This window comes from Prunus avium, chromosome 7 (genome assembly GCF_965620075.1).
Source record: "Prunus avium chromosome 7, drPruAviu1.hap1.1, whole genome shotgun sequence".
NCBI lineage: Eukaryota > Viridiplantae > Streptophyta > Magnoliopsida > Rosales > Rosaceae > Prunus > Prunus avium.
In genome coordinates, this window is record NC_142290.1 from 34,496,143 (window position 1) to 34,521,011 (window position 24,869).

General features: G+C 37.6%; 3 protein-coding genes and 1 pseudogene across 10 annotated transcripts; all 4 read left to right on the top strand.

Moving 5' to 3' along the window:
* Window positions 1-1,611: 1,611 nt before the first annotated feature.
* On the top strand, window positions 1,612-10,683 carry LOC110748865 (3-oxoacyl-[acyl-carrier-protein] synthase II, chloroplastic-like). 3 transcript variants are annotated; one of them, XM_088255814.1, is made up of 5 exons: window positions 1,612-1,893; window positions 7,645-8,890; window positions 9,256-9,407; window positions 9,499-9,579; window positions 10,147-10,683. In XM_088255814.1, exons 2-5 carry the CDS (start codon window positions 8,800-8,802, stop codon window positions 10,195-10,197), a joined length of 375 nt encoding a protein of 124 aa, XP_088111940.1. In that variant the 5' UTR covers window positions 1,612-1,893; window positions 7,645-8,799; the 3' UTR covers window positions 10,198-10,683. The 3 variants fall into 3 exon arrangements, with proteins under 3 accessions (XP_088111940.1, XP_088111941.1, XP_088111939.1); XM_088255815.1 differs by having other exon boundaries at window positions 8,411-8,890; XM_088255813.1 differs by lacking the exon at window positions 1,612-1,893 and adding an exon at window positions 7,422-7,535.
* Window positions 10,684-11,441: 758 nt separating this feature from the next.
* Window positions 11,442-13,634, top strand: LOC110748867 (nudix hydrolase 20, chloroplastic-like; annotated as a pseudogene). The gene is made up of 6 exons (XR_015825644.1): window positions 11,442-11,740; window positions 11,830-11,894; window positions 11,983-12,163; window positions 12,301-12,381; window positions 12,786-12,911; window positions 13,368-13,634. The product of XR_015825644.1 is annotated as a nudix hydrolase 20, chloroplastic-like (transcript).
* An 89-nt stretch (window positions 13,635-13,723) lies between these two features.
* Window positions 13,724-20,939, top strand: LOC110748863 (uncharacterized). Of its 4 annotated transcripts, none has more exons than XM_088244119.1 (18): window positions 13,724-14,643; window positions 14,816-14,944; window positions 15,057-15,226; window positions 15,590-15,733; window positions 15,799-15,906; window positions 15,998-16,069; window positions 16,159-16,230; window positions 16,330-16,557; window positions 16,819-16,935; window positions 17,026-17,124; window positions 17,587-17,709; window positions 17,845-17,913; window positions 18,021-18,127; window positions 18,663-18,746; window positions 18,877-18,964; window positions 19,392-19,511; window positions 19,720-19,904; window positions 20,322-20,939. In XM_088244119.1, exons 4-18 carry the CDS (start codon window positions 15,620-15,622, stop codon window positions 20,617-20,619), a joined length of 1,884 nt encoding a protein of 627 aa, XP_088100245.1. In that variant the 5' UTR covers window positions 13,724-14,643; window positions 14,816-14,944; window positions 15,057-15,226; window positions 15,590-15,619; the 3' UTR covers window positions 20,620-20,939. The 4 variants fall into 4 exon arrangements, with proteins under 4 accessions (XP_088100245.1, XP_088100244.1, XP_088100243.1 ...); XM_088244118.1 differs by having other exon boundaries at window positions 15,063-15,226; XM_088244117.1 differs by lacking the exons at window positions 13,724-14,643; window positions 14,816-14,944; window positions 15,057-15,226 and having other exon boundaries at window positions 15,315-15,733.
* A 655-nt stretch (window positions 20,940-21,594) lies between these two features.
* On the top strand, window positions 21,595-24,844 carry LOC110748864 (nudix hydrolase 20, chloroplastic). 2 transcript variants are annotated; one of them, XM_088244045.1, is made up of 9 exons: window positions 21,595-21,964; window positions 22,054-22,118; window positions 22,202-22,368; window positions 22,497-22,600; window positions 23,046-23,171; window positions 23,628-23,707; window positions 23,907-24,022; window positions 24,148-24,268; window positions 24,633-24,844. In XM_088244045.1, the coding sequence occupies exons 1-9, from the start codon at window positions 21,659-21,661 to the stop codon at window positions 24,700-24,702; spliced, it is 1,155 nt and encodes a 384-aa protein (XP_088100171.1). In that variant the 5' UTR covers window positions 21,595-21,658; the 3' UTR covers window positions 24,703-24,844. The 2 variants fall into 2 exon arrangements, with proteins under 2 accessions (XP_088100171.1, XP_088100172.1); XM_088244046.1 differs by having other exon boundaries at window positions 21,596-21,964; window positions 22,202-22,382; window positions 22,520-22,600.
* Window positions 24,845-24,869: the final 25 nt, after the last annotated feature.

A 24,869-nucleotide genomic window follows, 5' to 3' on the forward strand; every position in this document is an offset into this window, starting at 1 on the left:
TCTGATAAAAATATCAAACTTTTGGATGCAAGTAATGAAATAATTCAGATTTTCAAGCTATTCACCACCAATTCCAGGTAGTCAATCACTCTTACCCTCCCGAGAGTCAATATCTAGCAAGTAATGTTATGCTTCCAAGGCCGCCATACATCCTGCGTTATTACATAATGAAATAAATCGTGTCCTAGATATAGCAAAGTTAGAAGAAGAGCTCCAGGCCCTAGAGTAGGAGTTAAGTTATTGTGGTACCCAGCATTAGGCATGTGGAAAGAAATATGAATAAACAAATAACAGTTCAATGCAACACAAATGTAGCTGATCAAACTCTCAAACAAAACAGAATCCATCAGTAACCTCTAAAACAACATCAGCACTTGTTTCAGAGGACATTAATAACAGATTATTCTAAAATGTGATGTGATTCAATGACACAAAGTGCAAGGTGACTCAGTATTTGAGTACTAATTAATTACAGCTATAAGGATACTTCAAATCTCTTAAAAATCAATATAGAAAATCAATTGGCAAAAAAACGATAAACAAAGAGACGCTATTCATATGATTATTTCCACTTCATATTCTTAAATAATGGAATTTTATTTAGTGTAAATGCACAACAAAATAATGAAACTAGTAAATCAACAGAAAAGGTGATTTACTCAAATGGCCCTCAAACTTATACCCGATTTAAATTTTGGTCCCTCAACTAAATTATTCGTTCATATGGTCCATCAACTCTATATTATTCGGCAAATTGGTCACACCATCTAATTTTCTGTTAGATTTAACCAAATTTTAGGGTAAATATGACTTTTCATAATTAAAAAATAAAAACAGGGTTAAAATAAATACAAAATTAGAAAAAGTTGAAGAAAAAGAGAAGAAAAAAAATCATGAGACCCAAACCTAGCCCCCCTCCCTTCCATTTCTTCTCCCCCATTCCCCCACAGACCTCTCCCCCTTTATGTTCCCCCCCTCTCTCTCTCTCTCTCTCTGCAAATTCAAAAATCAACAAATTGGAATACAAAAAATAAAAAATTCGAACATTGTTTGCATCTGTAGGTTGGTTGCAATGATGAGTTTAGGGTTTGTGGGTGAAAAACAAAATGGAGGAGGAGGGGGAAGGGGTTTGTGGGGTGGGGATTCTGTTATGGTGGAATTTGGGAGGGTGGGTTGGGTGTGGCTGTATTTGTGGGTGTCATGAGAATTTTTTTTTGTGAATGGGCTGTAACATCCCGTCCCAAAATTTAAATTAATTTTCAAAAATTCTAAAGTGAAAGGACAACTTTAACCTTGGGTGTAACAACCTGGCCCTAATTTAATAATTTAATATTAAATTATTCAGGAAAAAGACAATTTTACCTCAAGAATATTTTAATGGTCAAAAAGTTGACTTTTTGTTCGGGAAGGAATTTGGGAATTTCAATTTATCTTTGCATAGAGCACGTCGAGATGAGTCCGTAGACACGTAGTGGGCTCAAATCAGAATTATAACGAGTAAGATACGATCAAAATACCCTCAGTGGCATAATCGTAATATTTTCGAAAATGTTTTTTTTAAAATACCTGACCTCTCTCTCTCTCTCTCTCTCTCTCTCTCTCTCTCTCTCTCTCTCTCTCTCCTGCGAACAGAACACCCCTCCCCCATTTTTTTCTTCTCTCTCACGACAGCACTTTCACGACGTCACCGCCGCCACCTCCGGCCTCCGTTCTTGGCGGCACCGGTCACAAACGAACCACCTCACTTCCCTCTACCAGCCACGCCTCTCCTCAGCCTCGATCCGTCGCTGCCGTAGCCGGAAACAGCCATGAAACAGGCCGTTTCCGACAGTTTTTTTGAAATCTTTCGGGAGCTCGTTCTCTCACTTCCGGCTACCAAATCTTTCGAATTAGGTATGTTTTTCTATCCTCTCGACATGATCTAGCTGCTGATTGTGTTAATTAGGAGAAATTTCTGCGTTTTGGTAGTTAAATAAGCGATTGAAAATCTGCCGGTTTTCGGCCTCCGATTCTGGCCACTTCCGTCGACTTTTTGGGGTAGGTCCAAGAACAAAAGTTGCTCCACTTTATTTGGTGATCATGTAGGTATAAGTTTTGACCGGCAGTTTGGAGATTTTCCGATCGCCGGAATCGCTTTGGACACCCACGCGCTGCCGGCGCATGTGGCGGTGCGTGGGCCACTTTTGGGCCAGTCCTTGAGTCCTAGAATACTCCTCATGTCGTCCCGAGCACAACGGTATGTTCGGATATGAATTTGGATATCGTTTGATCATCGATCGGATATCGCATATTAGGCGTTATCCGGGTTCGATATGTTCGGGCCGTTGGATCGACTCCAATTTAAAAAATGTTGATCTAGGCATTCCTAGGATCGTGTAGGATTTCGCATATCGTGAATCGGAGCCCCAGATGTTCCGATTTAATAAGTTAAAGTTTGCGTTTTACGATGACCGTTCAATCGTACGATCGTAAGCGATCCGACCGTTCGATTTGAACCAAACTTGCAAGGTAGGTTTAGAAAAGTGTGTTGAACCTATAGGAACTTTCGGATTGGTGATCGGAGGTCGTGGTCCCCGCGAGCCGGTTGACCAAGTTTGGATGGTTTGACCCCTCGGTTGACCGCGAGTCTTCCAATGTAACTTCACCCTTTAAGAAGTACTAGAACAACCTTATTAACGAGTCTTAACTGTTAATGGAACTATGTTGATTTTGGAGGGATTTTGGGATTTGTCTTTATGTTATCGTATGGAATTCTTGGTTATTATTGTGACAATGGAAGTTATGGAATGGGTTCAAATTGGAAATTGATTCGATGTGGGATTTTCTTTAAAGGTTATTACTTTTCATTGATTAAATTACCATGAAACCTATTATGGGTTTATATGAATATGGAATGAGAATATATATATTGTTAATTGTGAATATTTCTATTATTTCAACATTTGAGATTGGGTTATAGTATTTTATGGTATTTCTAAATGTTACTTCCGATATTTGAAGACTATGCATTATTGGAGGTGATGAAATCTCTAAGGGTAGTTGTCGTTTAATTATTTGTTTATTATTTATTTATTTATTTAGTTAGTTATCTATTACGATTAAGATTATTATTATAGTATCGAAATGGAATGGTTTGTTAATTGGATTTCGGCGTGATTAATAAATTAACTAAATATCTAAGTATATGTCTATATTTAATATATATACTCAGAGGTTTGAAAATGATGAATTATGGACACTAGTTCTCAACAGTATGTGGTGTAAATTTAAGGGTAGTTGAGAACTGGTTTATGGAAAGTTGAGAAGAGAATTTAAGTATGGTTTGTGAAATAAAAGGAACTTCAAGATAAGTTTCAGAATATGGTTTTCAAACCCACCTCAGGAGTACCCCCCAATTGATTATAGGATTAGGCGAACAATCGTCGCTCGATCGTGCGATTGGCTTAGATCCGACCACTCAATCGAGACCAAACTTTCGAGACTTGTTTAGTAGACCTTGTTGGATTTATAAGAACTTTCGGATCGGAAATCAGATGTCGTGAGCCCTGCGGGCCTAATTGACCTAAATGGTGGGCCTCACCGGCCCAATCGAGACTAATTGGTTAGGAGGTGTTTGTGGTTTGGATGTTTGATTTTAAAATTGTATTTTGCTACAAGAGTTTTATTAATTATTTATGAAACTATTGTTCTATCACCTCTACTTTCCAAGCATGCAAGGGCGAAACTAGGAATTTTTCAACGGGTGGGTTAGCTAAAAAATTTTAGCTTAAAATCTAATGATTTTTATTTAAACTTATGGTTTCTACAGTTTTTCTATAAATAGAAGTATACATTAAATCATATGAACAAAAAATATAAATACATTTAACATAAGACAAATACATATTAAATGCAACCAAAAAATACATATTATCAAGGTGTGCCTATTCAAGTTGTGCCATGCGCTTATTGAGAGAATACAACCACCAAAAGGTAGCAGAGAATTAAACAGACTTGAGAAATATAAAATTTTCTTAAATGTGTTGTAGTTTATGGTGGTCTATATAGTTTTTTTCTTTCTTCAAAATCCTTTCCTTAAACAACCATCAGACTTCATATTTCCTTAATGTTTTGTAGTTGCTAGTTTGCCATATATATAGGTTTGTTTTTTTCTTCAAAAATCAACCTAGGCTACAGCCCACCATAGCCTTGTGGGTGGTTCCGCCAGGTCAAGCATGTTATATTTATATTTTATTGTGTGGATTTGGGTTGAGTTGATATTAAATATTTGGTAATATGTTTATGTTTATTTTTATATATGTGTTAAATAGTTTGAAATAAGATAATGTTGCCATTTGGAAATATTTATGTCTTTGAACATCTTGGTTGTTTTCGGAAATATTGATGTCTTCGGACATCCTGGTTGCCTTGGAAATATGGCTGCTTTCAGGAATATTGATGTTTTGGGATAACTTAGTTGCCTTCGGATTTGTTTATGCGCGTATGACATCGCCCCATGAGTGGTACTAGGAGGGAGGGAGGGAGGGAGGGAGGATGGACCAATGGACCGAATAATATAGAGTTGATGGACCATTTGAACGAATAATTTAGTTGAGAGATCAAAATATAAATTGGTTATGAGTTTAAGGACTATTTGAGTAAATAATCCTCAATAGAAACAACTTAAAAGAAAATTATTTTCTTTCTTACTCAACTCAACAAAACAATGAGAAAAGAGTGATATTGTCAACGATAAAACATATTACCATCATCTCAAGCAACCCCATTTGCTAGCAGATGTGCGACCCCAAGCTGTTCGATAAAAGTCCCTAAAGCTTTGTGCTAATGGTTGGCTGAAATTTCAGAATTGGCAGAAATTGAAAAGGAGAAGAAGAACGTCAAGGCAGAAAGTGGCTGAGAGTCAATCCTTGAGGATGTACTGTCCCGCTTGCCTGTGAAGTCTATGCCGAGGTTCCAGGTGGTAGGCAAGAGGTGGCTCTCCCTCACGAGAACACCTAGCTTCATGAAGCTGCACAATCAACACTTGGGTCTCCGAAAAAGGCCAAAGTTTCACTTGCTGCTAACTATAGTCTTTGAAGCCCGACTAGAGATGGTATTTTGTCGCATAGAGGTGGATCCGGTAAAAAATACAGCCCAAGCAGACGAAATTATGACGGTTCCACACAATCTTATTGAAGGAGAAGTAGAGAAAAATGACATGCCTCATGGTTTAGTTAGCTTTTACTTTCAAGCTGTAAATTGCTTCGTATGTAGTTTTGGATCTACTGACGTGTCGTATCGGGTGGATATAGTTAAACCGTATACCCGAACCCTGATCACCCTTCCGGAGTGTCCTCCAATGTATCAGCAGTTCATAGGGCCCCGAGAGTTTATGTTATCTGACAGTTTCGAACAAAATGAAATTGCGTTGCATTTCGAATAAAATGAAATTGCGTTTTATTTCGAATATGATCTACACCACCAGCAATACAAGGTGCTATAAGCCCAATGGGGTTTCGAAAAGCCATGTAGACGTCCGTTCAATAAGAAAATGACATGGCTTGGTGTTCTCGATTTCAAACTTGCCATCTTTACTTTGGGATCGAAAGAGTGGAGGGACATCACTGACTCAGCTAATCTCACTTGAGCTCGACGATTGCATATCATTTTCTATCAAATCATTCAAACAAGGTTTTATTCATCAATGGGAGCATCTATTGGCACCACAACACCACTATTTTGGCATTTGATGTCAGTGTGGAGAAGTTTACATTGGTCACAATGGCCGCCACATTTAACCCTAATTTTCCTTTGGTTGAGGTGGACGGTTGTGGATCTGTAATAGCTACTGACATACATCGCCAGCAAAGGTTGTGGATTCTTAGAAGCATTGAAAATACACATGTTTGGGAGATTAAGGAGGATGCTTATATGACTTGTTGGAGGCCTACCAAGGTAGGTTTGGACCACATGAGATCTTTGTTCAAAATAACTCCGATTGAGATAATGTTGACAATGGTGCAATTGGCTTTTCCAACTGCACACGAAGAAGTGCTATGGTTGAAGGTTCTAGATATGCCTACTAGAGCACTTCGCTCAATCGAGGTCACTTTGCCGCCACATCTTAGTTTGCCTAGCCAGCTTGCTGGTTTATCTATTTTCAGGCAACAACATTCGTTACTTTTTCCACATCTATGGACTACACATACTGCACAAGAGAGCATAGATGTGGAAAAAGTAACGAATGTTGCTGCCTGAGAAAAGATAGACCAGCAAGCTGGCCGTGCAAACTAAGATGTGGCGGCAAAGTGACCTCGATTGAGCAGAGTGCTCTAGTGGGCATATCTAGAACCTTCAACCATAGCACTTCTTCGTGTGCAGTCGGAAAAGCCAATTGCACCATTGTCAACATTATCTCAATCGGAGTTATTTTGAACAAAGATCTCATGTGGTCCAAACCTACCTTGGTAGGCCTCCAACAAGTCATATAAGCATCCTCCTTAATCTCCCAAACATGTGTATTTTCAATGCTTCTAAGAATCCACAACCTTTGCTGGCGATGTATGTTAGTAGCTATTACAGATCCACAACCGTCCACCTCAACCAAAGGAAAATTAGGGTTAAATGTGGCGGCCATTGTGACCAATGTAAACTTCTCCACACTGACATCAAATGCCAAAATAGTGGTGTTGTGGTGCCAATAGATGCTCCCATTGATGAATAAAACCTTGTTTGAATGATTTGATAGAAAATGATATGCAATCGTCGAGCTCAAGTGAGATTAGCTGAGTCGGTGATGTCCCTCCACTCTTTCGATCCCAAAGTAAAGATGGCAAGTTTGAAATCGAGAACACCAAGCCATGTCATTTTCTTATTGAACGGACGTCTCCATGGCTTTTCGAAACCCCATTGGGCTTATAGCACCTTGTATTGCTGGTGGTGTAGATCATATTCGAAATAAAACGCAATTTCATTTTATTCGAAATGCAACGCAATTTCATTTTGTTCGAAACTGTCAGATAACATAAACTCCCGGGGCCCTATGAACTGCTGATACATTGGAGGACACTCCGGAAGGGTGATCAGGGTTCGGGTATACGGTTTAACTATATCCACCTGATACGACACGTCAGTAGATCCAAAACTACATACGAAGCAATTTACAGCTTGAAAGTAAAAGCTAACTAAACCATGAGGCATGTCATTTTTCTCTACTTCTCCTTCAATAAGATTGTGTGGAACCGTCATAATTTCGTCTGCTTGGGCTGTATTTTTTACCGGATCCACCTCTATGCGACAAAATACCATCTCTAGTCGGGCTTCAAAGACTATAGTTAGCAGCAAGTGAAACTTTGGCCTTTTTCGGAGACCCAAGTGTTGATTGTGCAGCTTCATGAAGCTAGGTGTTCTCGTGAGGGAGAGCCACCTCTTGCATACCACCTAGAACCTCGGCAGAGACTTCACAGGAAATTTTATTAATTGGTGATTCTCGTCTTTTTCAACACAGAGTTGGAAAACAAATCATCCACAAGCTAGACTAGTGCCTTTCTTTGAAGGTAATTTTTTTTCTTCTTATAGATACATATAGAATCTAGATGTATAAATTTTGTAAATTGTAATACATATCTTTATTAACTTTTTCTTCTTTATTATTTGATTCAACAGAAAATTTGGCTGGGATTCTTGTTCTTTATAATTGGAAGTTTCAAGTTGAAGAACATATGCTCAAAATCCAGGTTTTATTGTTCTTTGTTAATTAGTTTTATTGTTTTTGATTATGTTGTGTTTATTATAAAAATTAAAATATATTTCCTAAGAAACAACTTTCCGGAAATCTCAAGAGACAAAGAAAGAAAAAAGAAGAAGAAATTGCTCAAAGTTTAAGAGGATCTTTGAATAAATATTTTGTTCAACAAACCAATGCTTCACTTGAAAATTTAGATGAAGATTTGCCAAATGAATATGAACAACCAATTCAATTGGAAGAATTAGCAGAAAATGAGAATGATGTGAATGAAGAAATTGGTTATCTAGATGAAAATGAAAATATTGATGAACCTTGCCATGAAAATGAATGTCCCGAATTGAGTAGGGATGCACAAAGTTTAGCATTAGGAGAGCTTTCAAGTTTTGAATTTATATTAAGTTTGGTTGTTTGGCATGACATTTTGCATAAGATTAACTTAGTTAGTAAAAAGTTACAATCTGAAGACATGCGTTTTTCTAAATTAAAAGTATTGAAATCTTACGTGTAGACCACCATGGCTCAAGATAGGCTAAATGGATTAGCGATATTATGCATTGAAAAGGATATTTTAGAAAACATTAAATATGATAGTATAATTGATGATTTTGCATCTAAAAGTGCAACAAGAAGACATTTTAAATGATGTTTTGTGGTTGAGATTTCATTGCTATTTTTATTTTGTAGGTACATGTGATGATTTTTTGCTTTGATTAATTGTGGAGGATGAAAAGAAGATTGATCAAATCAAGAAATGCTTACGGAGATTGGGGAGGAAGCATGTAGACTGAAATATGTAGTTTTTGTTTTTTAATACAATGTTTACAATGTGGGGTACTCTTTTTCCTTCGTTTGGGGTTTTGTCCCATTGGGTTTTCCCCAAACAAGGTTTTAATGAGGCCCCAAAGTGCTCTTCCTTATCTTTTGTAAATTCTTATAATTTTAATAAAATTAATTAGTTGACATATATATATATATATTTGTGTTTAATTTGTATAAAGGAGCACACTTGAGAAAATTTGCCCTGGGCCTTAATTTTCAGCAATCCGAGTACGTATCTGAAATTTCAGCAAACCATGGGCGCAAGGCTTTGGGGACTTTCATCGAACAGGTTGGGGTCGCGCAGCTGCTGGCCAAGGGGTTGCCTGGGACCTCCACACCCTGATGGTAATATGCTTTATCTTTGACAATATCACTCTCTCTTTCTCATTGTTTTGTTGAGCTGAGTAAGCAAGAAAATAATTTTCTTTTAAGTTGTTTCTGTTGATTTACTAGTTTCATTATTTTGTTGTGCATTTACACTAAATAAAATTCCATTATTTAAGAACATGAAGTGGAAATAATCATATGAATAGCGTCTCCTTGTTTATCGTTTTTTTGCCAATTGATTTTCTATATTGATTTTTAAGAGATTTGAAAGTATCCTTATGGCTGTAATTAATTAGTACTCAAATCCTGAGTCACCTTGCACTTTGTTTCAATGAATCACATCACATTCTAGAATAATCTGTTATTAATGTCCTCTGAAACAGGTGCTGATGTTGTTCTGTGCATAGAAAAGGCATTAGCTCAGTCTTGGGTGTCAAGGGAATATGATTACATCAACGCACTACACACCGGCTGGCGGCCCGGAGACCTCAAAGAGTATAATGCTCTTATTCATTGTTTTGGCCAGAATCCTGAGGTAACCAAAATGCATAACATGTATTTTCTGTTTTCCTACTGTCATGTATGTATTCCCATGCTTGATATCATCTCTACTCTAATGTTTACAGTTGAGAGTAAACTCTACAAAATCCATCATTGCTCACCTACTTGGAGCAGCTGGTACTGTAGAAGCTGTTGCACCACTACAGGTAACTTATGTGATGTTTTTATCTTGGAAGTACTGTATAATTTGAAGTCTTGTTTGTAAAGACCAGATACAACTTAGTAATTTGAAGTACCTGGAAGTACTTACTTAGTACTGTATAATTTGAAGTCTTGTATGCAAAGACCAAATACAACTTAGTTGCTGGTTTATTCATGACACCTGAGAAATTCAATTTTGACGACTACCTGGAATCAGAACTTTCAAGGGACTTTGGTGGGATAGAAAGGCTTGACATGTTGTTCCCATTTAACCCATGCCTGCCAAAGTAAAAGTGACAGGTTTGTATCAGGAGTTTCCTTTCTCCCTAAAATCACATGTAACATTGGAAAAACTCTGGTTGGATGCCTGAAATGGACAGGAATCATGATAATATTAGTTGTAAAAATGCATTCCTTTGAACATAAAAATTGGGACACCCCAGCCCTTTTTGGGAAATACAAATAAGTCCCTACATCGAAGTGTCTTGTTTGATGATCTGTTCACGTCCACATTTGTTTTTGGTAGTTTTAGATGAATGCCTTGCTGACACTAATTTTTTCTCTGTACGAAGTTACATCCTGCCAAACTTCATTTTCTGGTCAATGGTTCAACCCACATATGATGACAAAGATTCGAGTGATGAAGATGTCGGCGAAGCTTTTGCGGGTGACAAAGATGGTGGAATGGATTATGGGATTATGCAAAGCTTGGAGGAACAACATTTTGATTTTGCTGAAGTTGGCTCTGCATTGAACAAAATGTCAATCACACCAAAGGATTCCTTACATAGTAGGTTTGGTGGTGCAATAAACCAACCCATGCGAATGCCCTCGAGAATTAGACCGTCAACTTGTCCGGAGTCTTTGTAAATTGAAAGTGTGTAACCCCTCTTTACTTTTGTGGAAGATGCAAACTGCAAAACTGTATTGGTTGTACAACAGACATTATGATGGCCTCAGAGGATTGTGGCAAGCTGATGATGAGTGAGATGCGTAGTCGTAGACTTCCTTTTCAAGTTTCTTTTATTTATACATTCATTTATGTGGGGTATTATGGAGCCTTGCTTTTCTGCCCTCAATGGACTTAATCAGAACGTGTGGTATGCCAATATGCCTCCTGATGAGGTTGTTTTAAAGTTGTTGATAGAATTTTTGTGCCCATTTGAATTGGGGCAAAATTGGGTGGATGCAGCAATTAACCCAGTTCAATATATTATAGGGATCTTAATTTCTCACCTGCAAGGCTTGATGATCCCATCCCAAGTGTTGCTTCAACAAACCCTTTGGAACCCAGAAACAAATAGTTATGTAACTAGTTATTCTTTTATCCGGATGTCCGCACGTTATTATCGTGCGGATTCTATTGTAAATAGGCAGGGAAGCAGAGAGGGGTAGTACAAAATACATGGCGTCCGCACGATAATAACGTCCGGATGTCCGCATAAGAGAATTTCTGGTTATGTAACAACAAATTAACACTACAATGCGATCAATGAGAGAAAGGAGTAACAAAATTGAAAACAAAAACTTAAAACTGAAATCTTTTTGAAATTGTTTTTACTTTTCAAGTTTTTATTTTCACTTTTATTTAAAACTTAAAATAATTTCTTCAAAATTATCTCATCCTCTCTCTCTCATCTCATTCTCACTCCCATTTTCACTCTCATTTTTCTTAATACTTTATCACAAAAAATGAAAACCAAAAATTAAAATTGAAATGGTTATTGAATGGCCTTTCGTTTTTACTTTCACATTTGTAGGAGGGGTTTCATCAATTAACAGACAAGGCAACAACACGAACCAATTGGCGAACAACACGAACCAATTAGTGAGTACTGTAGCAAACAAAGGATATCTTGTAAAATGAGAATCGAACCCGCTCTCATGGCCTGCAGCGGCGGCATTCCTCAGCTCTCTCAGACTCATCGACTCTCTGGCCTTCCGTTTTACCGCCAAAGCTTTTCGCGCTTTCCCCAAGGCGCTTACGACGTCGTTCCCAGTTCGTTCCACCCAGCAAGCTTTTCACGAAGTTCTCACTTGTGCCTCCGACGATGATGTCTTCACTTGGGACGACGTCGTTAGGATATCCAAACCGGAAACCCTTTCCGACGACCCTTCAGATCTCAGGGGCTACTCGGAAAGATTAAAATCTGCAATCGCAGACTGGTAAGTTATACAATACATTTTCTCAGCTGCCAAACAGACCAATTGTTCGTTTATATCTCCACTCCACATTTTATTAAAACTGCTTGCAGGAATCGCAATCTGAGTTCCTTTCCTTTGTAATTGAGGACCAAATCGTTGGTTACATTCACAAAGGGTAAGCTCAAATTCCGTGAATTCAAATACCCGTTTCATGCTCAGATATAGGTGTAGTGTAGCACTGAATAATTTTCCCAATTCTGTAGTTTTGCTGAGAATTTACGTTGTTTCAAGGACGTGTTTACTTTCCCACCAGAAAATTCAAACTCTAATGGCAGTTCATTAACCTTGCATTCATCGCTGAGCACAGCTGAGGACAGGACGAGAGCGGTGGGAGATGTAATCAAAAGCTTAGGGGAAGAACATATTCCAGGTATAAGGAATGAGGTACTGTTTGTGCTAACTGAATCAAATCCTATATGTATGTCCTTCTAATTTCACCCCAATTGTTGGAACAGTATAAACTATTAACACTAGTTTTGTTATCTGGGCTAACTATGGTTTCATTTTATTTGGATGATCAGCTATACCCTGTGACATCATCCTTTGGGGCACCCGTATTTTTCTGTCTAGAACGTGCAGCTGCTCCTTATTTTGGAATAAAGGTTTGTTTCTGCGATTTGCGCCACCATTTTACCTTGGTCTAGGTGATTAAACAGTGAATTATAATCAATTTTTGATGCATCTCTAGCAAGTCATTTTAGCTATATTAATCTGTGTGATAAATGGAAACTGGCTCATTGGATTAATATCGACATGGAGGTTCTGTGAAGGGGCTTGATAATGAGGTTTTGGAGGTGACTGTGTGTGCTATAGTGTTGGCTAGAGAGGAATATAAGATTTTTTGTAGGGTTAGAAATTTCAGTGGTAGGCATTGATGGGTTAATTAGTCTGGTCGCTTTTTCAATGGTCTCATAGGAAGCCAGCTAAGTCTTTTATTGTTGTTCATTTGATTTTCTTGCAACTTTCATTTTTAACATTCTTTTATGTATACTTCTTGTTGGAATAGGCTTATGGAGTGCAAATGAATGGCTATGTTGAAAAGGATGGGAAGAAGTTTCTATGGATAGGGAAGAGAAGTCAACAGAAAACCACTTATCCAGGGATGCTTGATCAACTAGTTGCTGGGGGACTGGTTTGTAACGAGCCTCTCAACTCACTTTAAGGCATTTTAGTTTCCATTCTATCAGTATTCAGGCTGTCAAAGGGAGCTTGCTATAGTTTAGTTTGCTTTTGGCAGCTATAGTAACTTCTATTACATGACATGTTCCTAGATTAGACGGCTCTGTTGCAACCTACTGTCAATGTAATTGGTGAAAATACTTGACCAAGAACTGGCTGGATTTTATGGTTGTAATCTGAGGCAAGTGGAAGAGCAAGTGGTTCTTCCTTGCCTGATATTTAGAGGCCTACTTTAAGCTTAGCAAATGCAAGTGGCAGGTTTCTTGATTCCCAATCTTGGAAAATAAGTTATCAAAAATGATAAAGTTTATACAATCCTTTCTTCGTTAAGCCTATTTTCTAGTTAGCAATGATCTTAATGCATTTCTGAGCTAGAATTTTATTATGTATCCCCTGTTTGTAATTGCAGCCTCATGGGGTTGCATGTGGGGACAATGTTGTAAAGGAATGTGAAGAGGAAGCCGGAATACCCAGTTCCATTTCTAGTGTGTAAGTTTTTGTTAACCATTAAATTATCAGTATATTATCTTATATAGGGCATGCCTTGTTTGGCTATGAAATTTAACTTTATTTGGCTAACTCACTGCCTCACGGCCTCAATTTTGAAATTGTTTTTATTGCAAAATCTCTCCCTCTCCCACTTGTAATAAAAAGGGGTTACCAGTGCCTCGATAAAGTAGTATCAATTTTCTCGGTTATCTGTTTAACCAGTTACATATTCTTCATATCCAGACTTAGGAGGACTACCACGCCCATAAGTTCTGTATGATAATATTTCACCCCATCGTCATCATGCTTTTGCCTTATTGGAAGATGCAAGAGATGGGCACACCCATCTCCTATTGATAAACCACATTTCCGAGAGATGCAAGACCATATACTGCCTAACTGTTGCAAGGCCAATGATCCCGAGCTTGATATTCATCAGCACATCTCCCGTGTCATTGCTCGGTAGTAGTCAAATACAGGGTGCACCTATCCAACAACATGCATCTAGCAAGCCTGTCATAACATTCTCTTTGCATCTTCTTCACAAAATTTATTCAACAGAGGCAGGAGTCATTCAGCCACCAATGATTCCAACCTATCATCTCCCACAGCAGCCATCTTGAAATGAGGCTTAGAGGGAAACACAAAAGTAGTAGACGAAGCAACTGAGGGCTGAAACCCAGTTGAATATCTAACTGAGGTTAACGTAAATCTTGGTAGCTGTTGTGCACCCGAGGCAAGTGGCACAAGCTTGTATCTGATGATGTTCTCAGACTTTGGAAGAATAAAAATGGCATCATTGTGAGACCCAGCTAATACAAAACTTTGTGCATCTGCCAATGAAATTTTGGCTTCCTGAAGCAATTCTGTCTGGTTCTGAATTCTAAAAAAATATGTGAAAGGATCTCCAAGGATTGCATAAGGAGGGCGCTCCAAACTCACCACCAGAGGTGATAACTCTAGATTAAGATCAGGAAGTCTGTGTGTAGTCAGAGGTGATAAGTGGCACAAGCTCTTGTGGACATTAACCTTTTGGGCATTTGATTCATTGGTCTCTGGAGAATAACCCAATGATACATAGAGCATAACTGGTTTGGGTCTGTGCCACTTGATTTCCATTCTATCAGTATTCAGGCTGTCATTGGTCCTATCAAAGATACTAAGCTGAATTCCTGGTACACAGAGGAGGCATGCACGTAAGGAATTTAATTATCAAGCATAATGCAATGACTCAAAACTTGGCTATTAAGACAATTGAGCAATAAGTTGTCCAAGCTGGCCAAAGTCATATAATAATTACTATCAGTGGATCAGAAAAATATGTTCCATAAACCGAAACTAACTTTTTATAATGTTCTGTTGGCAAAGGGAAAAAGAAGAAACGGAGCCAACATGCACACCTAACTAAGTTGATTCTGGAAGCAGTTTATTCTAACAACTGATAACTTCACAAGCTTAGGGAGGCATATCAATCCTAACATTTCAATGATACATCAGGTAATATCTGCTGCAGCCTGCATGCATATCAAAATGAAACCTAATGTATAATCAAACATTGTAGAGTGCAGAACATAAGCTTCATCTTACCAGATTTGATGTTATATGTCAGTCGCAGCCATTTATTTGTAGAAAGTGCCAAAGAAGGAGCAGTTTCTATTCGGCGACCTGGTTGACCGTCAATCATGGCAGCTACATTAGGCCTTTGCCCATTCATGATGATGAAGTTACAATCGGACTGATTGAACTGGACTTCTAACTGATCAATCTCAAAATTCAGAGGTAATTGTGACAGAAGTGACAACGTAATCAGTGTGGATGAGCCAGGCTTGTTTATTAATTGCTGTCGAATTTCCAAACAACTTCTATCGCCCATGGGGTTGAGACTATTTTTATTGCATTTTCTCTGAATGCAACGGTAAACTAAAAACTCCAATTTTGTCCTCAAATGCAAATTGCAAAGTTTCATTGGGTTGAAATGAAAATTAAATTAGGTTAGACCAAAATTTAATAGTCTCCCCGCGTTTAAAAGGGGGAGGGCTCCAACGGAGTTAGTTATCTATCCATACATACAAAAAGGAGGCCCTTTTTTTCGAAACCCTGGTTTTTTGAGGTTTACCGCGCATCCTCACTGACAAATTGCAGGACGATCCGTAGGGCTAGGGCAAGTTAACAATGGGCGTTGTGCTTAGGGACGACGAGGCAGCTTTCCGTAAGATGGGAGACCATGATTTGATCGATTCTTACCTGGTTTATCGCGCCAGAGATACTCTCTGCTCTGTCTCGTCGGTAAGCATTTTCGAACTAGCAAGTTGGGTTTTGGTACGATTTTGATTGTTTGGTTCGGATTTCAGCTTGAAAAGTTTGAACCTTTGGCTCAGGCTGATACCGAAGATTACCGGCAGCTCCTTAGCGCTATGAACCCCGAAGAGCTTGGCGCTAATGAAGTAGCTATGCTTGTGGTATGTAACATGTTCGTGCCTATAATCATTTGATTTTGTTTCACGTCAATTCATTTTGTTTGGTTTTGAATTTTCGTTTGTTACTTGGCAGACAAATTTGAAAGCACTAGCTGGAGCAGTTGCTTACATAGACAACGTTCTACATGATGAACTTCTCTCTGCAGTAAGCTGTCTTATGACCTTTGTTTTTGTTCTGTTTGCTTTTAATCCATAGTTGGGTTTTATTAATTATTCATTGCTAAAATGTCTCAGATTTCTAACATGAGCTTGTGGAACTATAAGCCTGATGTGATGGATGCATTGCTTGAATTCATTGAATCCTTGGTATGTTGGTTTTATATGTTTCTATATGTGTCACTTTCAAAGCTTTGAGAATGAATTGGGAAATTTTTTAGATTGATTTTCACTTTGCAAATGCTGCAGGCCACTTCAAGCGGGAAGTATGTTGATTATTGTTTGAAGATGCTCACATGCCAGTTCTTTCCACCTCTTAGTTTGCCACTTCCAAAAATTCTTGCAAGAAAGGACGGAGTTTTATCTCGTGTGCATTCATCTCTGAAATATATAGCTGATTTGGTGCCACTTTCCCCTGTGAGACTAGTGCCAATTGTTTTAAATGGAAAGCCACAATATTGTTTTAATACTATCAGTGTAAGTTAAATGTGCACTTACCCATCTAGTAATTGATGTTGTTAACTTAAAAGATATCATTTTCAATCTTTGTTAGCTTTATGATGATGCATAGGCTAGAGATGGAAAGTGGCCATGAACGTTTAGGTCAATGTTTAGTGATGTATATTATATACCATTTGTACATTCTTCAAATTTCTTCTCCTTTTGAATGTCCACATTCTTATAATCCCAGTGTTCTCTTGATTGCTAAATATATAATATGCTATGTTGCTCTTGTAGACCCTTAGTCTTGTGATATACGTAGAGAACATGTTCAAGTTGGAGAGTGGTGTGCTGGGAGAAGTGGTTCGGATCCCAATGTTTGCGGGTGTTGTGGATTTGCTGCTAGAACTCGATGTATGTATATTCAATATACAATTTATTTAGTAGTTGAAGTGAAGTAATTATTTTCTTTTCATGACAACATTATGGACTGGCTGCCTACAGGTGAATATTGGATGGGAAGACATAGAAAATGAAACTAGTGAACGAATATTTGAAATGGAGCTAGAAGATGGGGACGAGTCTAGAGATGATGATAGTGAGGTATGATTGAATTTGTTAAAACTATGAGGTATGATTGTATTTGTTAAAACTATGTAAATGGAACAGATGATGCATTATGCAAGAAAGTCTTGGATTTCTTTATGAATTAGGAATATGGAGAGGATTAAGTTGAAAGAGGCTGAGATTCAGGCACAGTTAGGATGTATGGTGTAAACCGTCTTGATAATGGTTCTAATTAAAGCAATGTTAACAAGGAGTTGCTAAGAAGGTTAGCATGCATGAGGGAAAGGGGTGGATTCAAAATCTTATGAAGAAAGAAAAGATGGGGAGAGAGAGAGAGAGAGAGTGAGGGAGAAGCAGAATATGACTTTCTAGCACAGTTACTACTTTGGACAGAGTTTATTGATATTTGTTTTGGTCCTTACATAATTACTATTTTGCTTGACTGCTTATGATGATTTTAGCCCTTCATTTTAAAGTGATTGCACTTTATTTATACAGCTTCCAAGAAAATTAAGTCAGAAGATTTTAGGAGGAAATTCATTTGCTGAAAAATTAGATAGCTTGATGGTGTTAACTTTTGAGCATCTTGAATCTTGTCAAGTGGCTGACCGTTTGATCAAGGTATCTTTCAAATATTTTTAAAATTTTCTTTGGGCTTTGATTAAGGTATCTTTCAATAATTTGATTTCTGGTTTACATGTCAATATGATCGTCTCCCAATTCACATATTGTTTCCTATGTATATGACGTGTTTAGATCTTTGATACTCTTCTCGAGTTATTTAAGAAGACTATTTTGACTACATACAAACCAAAATTTGCCCAGGTGAGTGTACAAAATTATTACCATATATGATTTTTATCATTTTATGCTTTATGTCATATCCAGTGGTTTATTTTAATCCTCATTAAATTTCTTTTGCCTTATTTCAGTTTGTGATATTCTATGCATGTTCTCTTGATCCAAAAAACTGCAGTGTGACATTTGCTTTGATGCTTGAACATACTTTCTTTTTCAGTACCGACGGCCCTGTTCTCAGGTAATATGGTTTTTTTAAATGATGAGTTGGAGAGTTGCTTTTAGGATTGTGATCTGCTTAAAGTGGACTTAAACATTTCATATTTTTATTTATTTATCAGCTATACCATTTGATTTGTAGTTTCCTCTAATTGCTATTATACCTTGCATTTATATGGGACCTTTGAATTTAGGTTTGACACTTTTCTGGGGAACATCTGGACTTTTGTTTAGTACCCTTTATGATACAATATATAACATGCTTTATCACCCACTGCACATGTTTGGGAAACCTGGGAGGGTACCTGTATGGTTTAAATTTTTGGTTTTCTTAGACCATAGAGGTGGATGCAGTTGGTTGCATGAGCCTCTCTCAAATACTTTTTCTTTTCTTCTTCTTTTGGTCTGTGTTTACTAGGAGAATATCTTGAGTTCTTGTATTCATCTGTAACTATTACGGTCACGAAAGAGGACATTTTGAAAATCCCACATTTCAAGTTTTACATGTTTGGGGGCATTGCTGTGGTACTGATTTCTCTTTTTTGGGTTTTGTGCAGAATGAAAGCCGTTGCTTATCTTGCTAGTTATTTGTCTCGTGCCAAGTTTCTGTCAGTCTTTGTTATTGCTGGCACACTGGAAAGGTTGTGCGCAAACATAAATCCCCATTCCCATCTAATCTGTATGATTACAATGACCTAACATCGAGACTTGAGAAAAGAAAGGCCAAAGGAATCTGTCTAATGCAGTTGTCATATGTTACTTTGGTTCCAGGTTGGTGGATTGGTGTGTGAAATACGTCAAAATGCAGGATAATGTAATAAATCCAAAAGCTCATAGATTATTTTATTCTGGATGTCAGGTTAGTGTTTTTATTTATTTAAATTTTTACTTGGAAATAATTTCTTCAAAATTATAGTAATCAAATATTTCAGCTTCATTATTAACAAGATGGCATGCAAAGAGAATAAAGTTCTGTTTATAAACTGAATTTCATACTGAAATATATTTTCGTTTTTATCTCAAGGAAAAAAGAGAAGAAGAAATGTTTATGCAATGGAAGTATAAACATTGAGATGATAATGAGTGTATTGTGGAGCACAGGTTGTGCTATATGCTGTCTGTACACCTATGATTATTAGTTTTTTTGTTAGTTGCATTATTTTATACCTGTGCTTCTATGCTTAGGTTGCTTATATTTGTCATATCTGTTGCAATAACAAATTAACTTTAAATATGTGCAATCAGTGCGAAGCATTTCTATTAACGGTTATTTATTGGTCCAACAGGCCATCATGTATGTGCTGTGCTTCCGAATGAGATCAATGATGGATGATCCTCAGCTGAAGACATGGCTCTTTCATTTGCCTTTAGAGTCAATTTTGAATAATAAGTTGAGCCCGTTGAAGGTGAGGACTGTTTCTGGGTACAACCATATAATTGTAGAAGGATTTTTTACATGTACCCTAACCCTGGACAATAAACAGGCATCATTGTTATATTTTCCTCATCTTTCTAGCCGTTGGCCTCTAACTCTCTTTCATGCCATTTGAGGATGATGCATCTACCTCGACACTATCAGATCATAGTGCCTAATTTCAATCTTCATTTTGAAAGGTGTGTCTGCCTTCCATTGTATTGGAGTTTCTACGGCAAGCAAAAGCAGCTAGGTTATTCATGACATCTGAGAAATTCATTTTTGACGACTACCTGGAATCAGAACTTTCGAGGGAATTTGGTGGGACAGAAAGACTCGACATGTTCTTCCCATTTGACCCATGTCTGCTGGAAAAAAGTGACAGGTTTGTATTAGCTTTGAATTGGTTCTTTCAGTAGGAGGTGCCTTTTTATCTAAAATCACATACATTGGAAAAACTCTGGTCGGATGCATGAAATTGACAGGGATCATGATAATTTCAGAATGAAAATGCATTCCTTGAGCATAAAATTTGGTACACCTAGCCCTTTTTGGGAAATAGACTTTTAAGTCCCTACATCAAAGTGTCTTTTTGGGAAATAGACTTTTAAGTCCCTACATCAAAGTGTCTTATTTGATGATCTGTTCACGTTCGCACAGATCATGTCCACACTTCTTTTGGGTGTGTGAAAAGGAAAACTTCCTTAAATGTAAGAATCAAACGTTTAAAGTTGATTTGAATGCTTTGCTGACACTGTTTTTCCATTTGTATGTATGTATGTATATATATATATATATAAAGTTACATCCGGCCAAACTTCATTTTCTGGTCAATGGTTCAACCTACATATGATGACGAAGATTCCAGTGATGAAGATGTCGGCGAAGCTTTTGCCAGTGACGATGACGGTGGAATGGATTATGGGATTATGCAGAGCTTGGAGGAACAACATTTTGATTTTGCTGAAGTTGGCTCTGCATTGAACAAAATGTCAATCACACCAAAGGATTCCTTACATAGTAGGTTTGGTGGTGCAATAAACCAACCCATGCGAATGCCTTCGAGAATTAGACCGTCAACTAGTCCGGAGTCTTTGTAAATTGAAAGTGTGCAACCCCACTTTACTTTTGCGGAAGATGCAAACTGCAAAACTGTATTGGTTGTACAAACAGACATTATGATGGCCTCAGAGGAATGTAGCAAGCTGATGACGAGTGAGATGTGTAGTCGTAGACTTCCTGTTTCTAGTTTCTTTTATTTATGTAGGGTATTATGGAGCCTTGCTTTTCTGCCCGTAATTAACTTAATCAGAACGTGTAGTATGCCAATATGCCTCATGATGAGGTTGTTTTAAAGTTGTTGGAATTTTTGTGCCCATTTGAATGGGGGAAAAATGGTGTGGATGCAGCAATTAACCCAGTTCAATATATTATAGGGAGCTTAATTTCCCACCTGCAAGGCTTGATGATCCCAAGTGTTGCTTCTTGCTAGGAAGAATGTGAAGGGAGTTCAACAAACCCTTTGGAACCCAGAAACAAATAGTTATGTAACAACATATTGACTCTAATATGCGATCATACATACAATGAACTAGTTGAATTTTAGTACCGGCAATTTTTAAATGCTCAAATATAAATTCAATAAATCCAGCTCTGAGATATATATACCAAGTAAATTTAGGGCCGGATTTATAATTATTTCAATTTTAATTTTTAGTTTTTATATTTGTGTTGAAGTGTAGAGGAAAAAGAAGGAGAATGAGAGTGAAGATTGGGATTGAGAGAGAAGATGAGAGGTGAGAATGAGAGGAAGGAGTAACAAACTTGAAAACAAAAACTTAAAACTAAAATCTATTTGAAATTGTTTTCACTTTTCAAGCTTTTATTTGAAACTTAAAATAATTTCTTCAAAATTATCTCATCCTCTCTCTCATTTTCCTCCATACTCTAACACACAAAAATCAAAACCAAAAACTAAAATTAAAATTGTTATCAAAGGATGCATAATTTTGACTTTGACTTTGACTAAAATTGAAATGGTTGAGGTCATCAATTAACAGACAAAGCAACAAACAACTAACCAAATCATTTTCAATTGGTGAGTACTGTAAGTGTAGCAACAAAAGGATATCTTGTAAAATGAGAATCGAACCCGCTCTCATGGCCCGCAGCGGCGGCATTCCTCAGCTCTCTCACAGACTCATCGACTCTCTGGCCTTCCGCTTTACCGCCAAAGCTTTTCGCGCTTTCCCCAAGGCGCTGACGACGTCGTTCCCAGTTCGTTCCACCCAGCAAGCTTTTCACAAAGTTCTCACTTATGCCTCCGACGATGATGTCTTCACTTGGGACGACGTCGTTAGGATATCCAAACCGGAAACCCTCTCCGACGACCCTTCAGATCTCAGGGGATACTCGGAAAAGATCAAAATCTGCAATCGCAGACTGGTAAGTTATACAATACATTTTCTCAGCTGCCAAACAGTCCAATTGTTCGTTTATCTCTCCACTCCACATTTTCTTAAAACTGCTTGCAGGAATCGCAATCTGAGTTCCTTTCCTTTGTAATTGAGGACCAAATCGTTGGTTATATTCACAAAGGGTAAGCTCAAATTCCGTGAATTCAAATACCCGTTTCATGCTCAGATATATGTGTAGCACTGAATAATTTTCCCAATTCTGTAGTTTTGCTGAGAATTTACGTAGTTTCAAGGACGTATTTACTTTCCCACCAGAAAATTCAAACTCTAATGGCAGTTCAATAACCTTGCATTCATCGCTGAGCACAGCTGAGGACAGGACGAGAGCGGTGGGAGATGTAATCAAAAGCTTAGGGGAAGAACATATTCCAGGTATAAGGAATGAGGTACTGTTTGTGCTAACTGAATCAAATCCTATATGTGTGTCCTTCTAATTTCACCCCAATTGTTGGAACAGTATAAACCATTAACACTTGTTTTGTTATCTGGTCTAACTGTAGTTTCATTTTATTTGGATGATCAGCTATACCCTGTGACATCATCCTTTGGGTCACCCATATTTTTCTCTCTAGAACGTGCAGCTGCTCCTTATTTTGGAATAAAGGTTTGTTTCTGCGATTTGCGCCACCTTTTTACCTTGGTCTAGGTGATTAAACAGTGAATTATAATCAATTTTTGATGCATCTCTAGCAACTCAATTTGGCTATATTAATCTGTATGATAAATGGCAACTGGCTCATTGGATTAATTGGTGATATGTATCTAGCAGTGCCTGTAGTTTGTTATTAAATCGACATGGAGGTTCTGTGAAAGGGCTTGATAATGAGGTTTTGGAGGTGACTGTGTGCGCTGTAGTGTTGGCTAGAGAGGAATATAATATTTTTTTTGTAGGGTTAGAAATTTCTGTGGTAGCATTGAAGGGTTAATTAGTCTGGTCGCTTTTTCAGTGGTCACGTAGGAAGCCAGCTAACTCTTTTATTGTTGTTCATTTGATTTTCTTGCAACTTTCATTTTTAACATTCTTTTATGTATACTTCTTGTTGGAATAGGCTTATGGAGTGCATATGAATGGCTATGTTGAAAAGGATGGGAAGAAGTTTCTATGGATAGGGAAGAGAAGTCAACAGAAACCCACTTATCCAGGGATGCTTGATCATCTAGTTGCTGGGGGAATGGTTTGTAATGAGCCTCTCAACTCGCTTCAAGGCATTTTAGTTTCAATTCTATCAGTATTTAGGCTGTCAAAGGGAGCTTGCTATGGTTTAGTTTGCTTTTGGGAGCTATAGTAACTTCTATTACATGACATGTTCCTAGATTAGACGGCTCTGGTGCACTTTACTGTCAATGTAATTGGTGAAAATACTTGACCAAGAACTGGCTGGATTTTATGGTTGTAATCTGAGGCAAGTGGAAGAGCAAGTGGTTCTTCCTTGCCTGATATTTAGAGGCCTACTTTAAGCTTAGCAAATGCAAGTGGCAGGTTTCTTGATTCCCAATCTTGGAAAATAAGTTATCAAAAATGATAAAGTTTATACAATACTTTCTTCGTTAAGCCTATTTTCTAGTTAGCAATGATCTTAATGTGTTTATGAGCTAAAATTTTATTATGTATCCCCTGTTTGTAATTGCAGCCTCATGGGGTTGCATGTGGGGACAATGTTGTAAAGGAATGTGAAGAGGAAGCCGGAATACCCAGTTCCATTTCTAGTGTGTAAGTTTTTGTTAACCATTAAATTATCAGTATATTATCTTATTTAAATCATGCCTTGTTTGGCTATGAAATTGAACTTTATTTGGCTAACTCACTGCCTCAAGTTAGAAATTGTTTTTATTGCAAAATCTCTCCCTCTCTCTCTCTCTCTCTCTCTCTCTCTCTCTGAGTGATGGGTTTGGCAATGCTTCTCATACAGAGCTATACCAGTTGGTGCTGTTTCATATATGGACATTGATGGTTATAGATACAAAAGGGATGTCTTGTTTTGCTATGATTTAAAACTTCCTGAGAGTTTCACGCCTAAGAATCAAGGTAAGACCCTTGGAGCTTAGCTTTTACCTATATTAGTTGTAAACTTTGCCTTCAGCTTTGTCATTTTTCACCTTTCATTTCATCCTAAACCATCTGCAATTTCCCCCCTAATGAACATGTGACAGATGGAGAAGTGGAGAGCTTCAAGTTGATCCCTGTGACGGATGTTGCAAACATCATACGAAGGACACGATTTTTCAAGCCAAATTGCTCTCTTGTCATCATTGATTTCCTGTTTCGACACGGGTATTTTGAATTTTACTACTGAAATTCATACATTTAGATACATTGCTTTTTGCATATACTGACTGTTTAGCTTACCTGACAATGAACCATGTGGTGATGATGTATGTATAGCCATCATCATCATCTGCCTGTAACCCTAGTTCTGGGTTCTGGCATCTTTAGGATAAGTTATTTGCCCCTACCCAACTTTCCCGCTTTGGATCAACCTGTAGTATAATTTACTGTAATTTTTTTTTTTTTGGACGAAAGTATAATTTACTGTATGGTAAAGGACCAAACCTACAATAGTTTATTTTAAGAACCATAGTGCACTACTACCTGCGATCCCCTTCTAAAATCTGACGTTTGTTTTTAATCAATGCAGGTACATTAGGCCCGAATGCTTTGGATACCTGGATCTACTACAAAGTTTGAGGAGTGGTGATTGTTCGTAATTGTATAAAAATAAATAATAATAATAATAATAATAATAATAATAAAATTCCTTTTTGGCACTGCCTAATTGTAATTTTCTTTTTAACTGTTCTGTTTCTTCCCCCAAAATTATACAAGCTGTGTGACAAATTATGAAAATAACCGAGCGGCTATACTGAAGAATTAC

Coding starts and splice junctions, on each gene's coding strand:
- LOC110748865 (XM_088255814.1), top strand. CDS start 8,800: ATGGGCGCAAGGCTTTGGGGACTTTCATCGAACAGGTTGGGGTCGCGC. Junction 8,891..9,255: donor GGGACCTCCACACCCTGATG/GTAATATGCTTT, acceptor CCTCTGAAACAG/GTGCTGATGTTGTTCTGTGC. Junction 9,408..9,498: donor GTTTTGGCCAGAATCCTGAG/GTAACCAAAATG, acceptor TAATGTTTACAG/TTGAGAGTAAACTCTACAAA.
- LOC110748863 (XM_088244119.1), top strand. CDS start 15,620: ATGGGCGTTGTGCTTAGGGACGACGAGGCAGCTTTCCGTAAGATGGGA. Junction 15,734..15,798: donor CTCTCTGCTCTGTCTCGTCG/GTAAGCATTTTC, acceptor TTCGGATTTCAG/CTTGAAAAGTTTGAACCTTT. Junction 18,128..18,662: donor ACCGACGGCCCTGTTCTCAG/GTAATATGGTTT, acceptor GGTTTTGTGCAG/AATGAAAGCCGTTGCTTATC.
- LOC110748864 (XM_088244045.1), top strand. CDS start 21,659: ATGAGAATCGAACCCGCTCTCATGGCCCGCAGCGGCGGCATTCCTCAG. Junction 22,369..22,496: donor AGGGGAAGAACATATTCCAG/GTATAAGGAATG, acceptor GTCTAACTGTAG/TTTCATTTTATTTGGATGAT. Junction 24,023..24,147: donor TTTCACGCCTAAGAATCAAG/GTAAGACCCTTG, acceptor AACATGTGACAG/ATGGAGAAGTGGAGAGCTTC.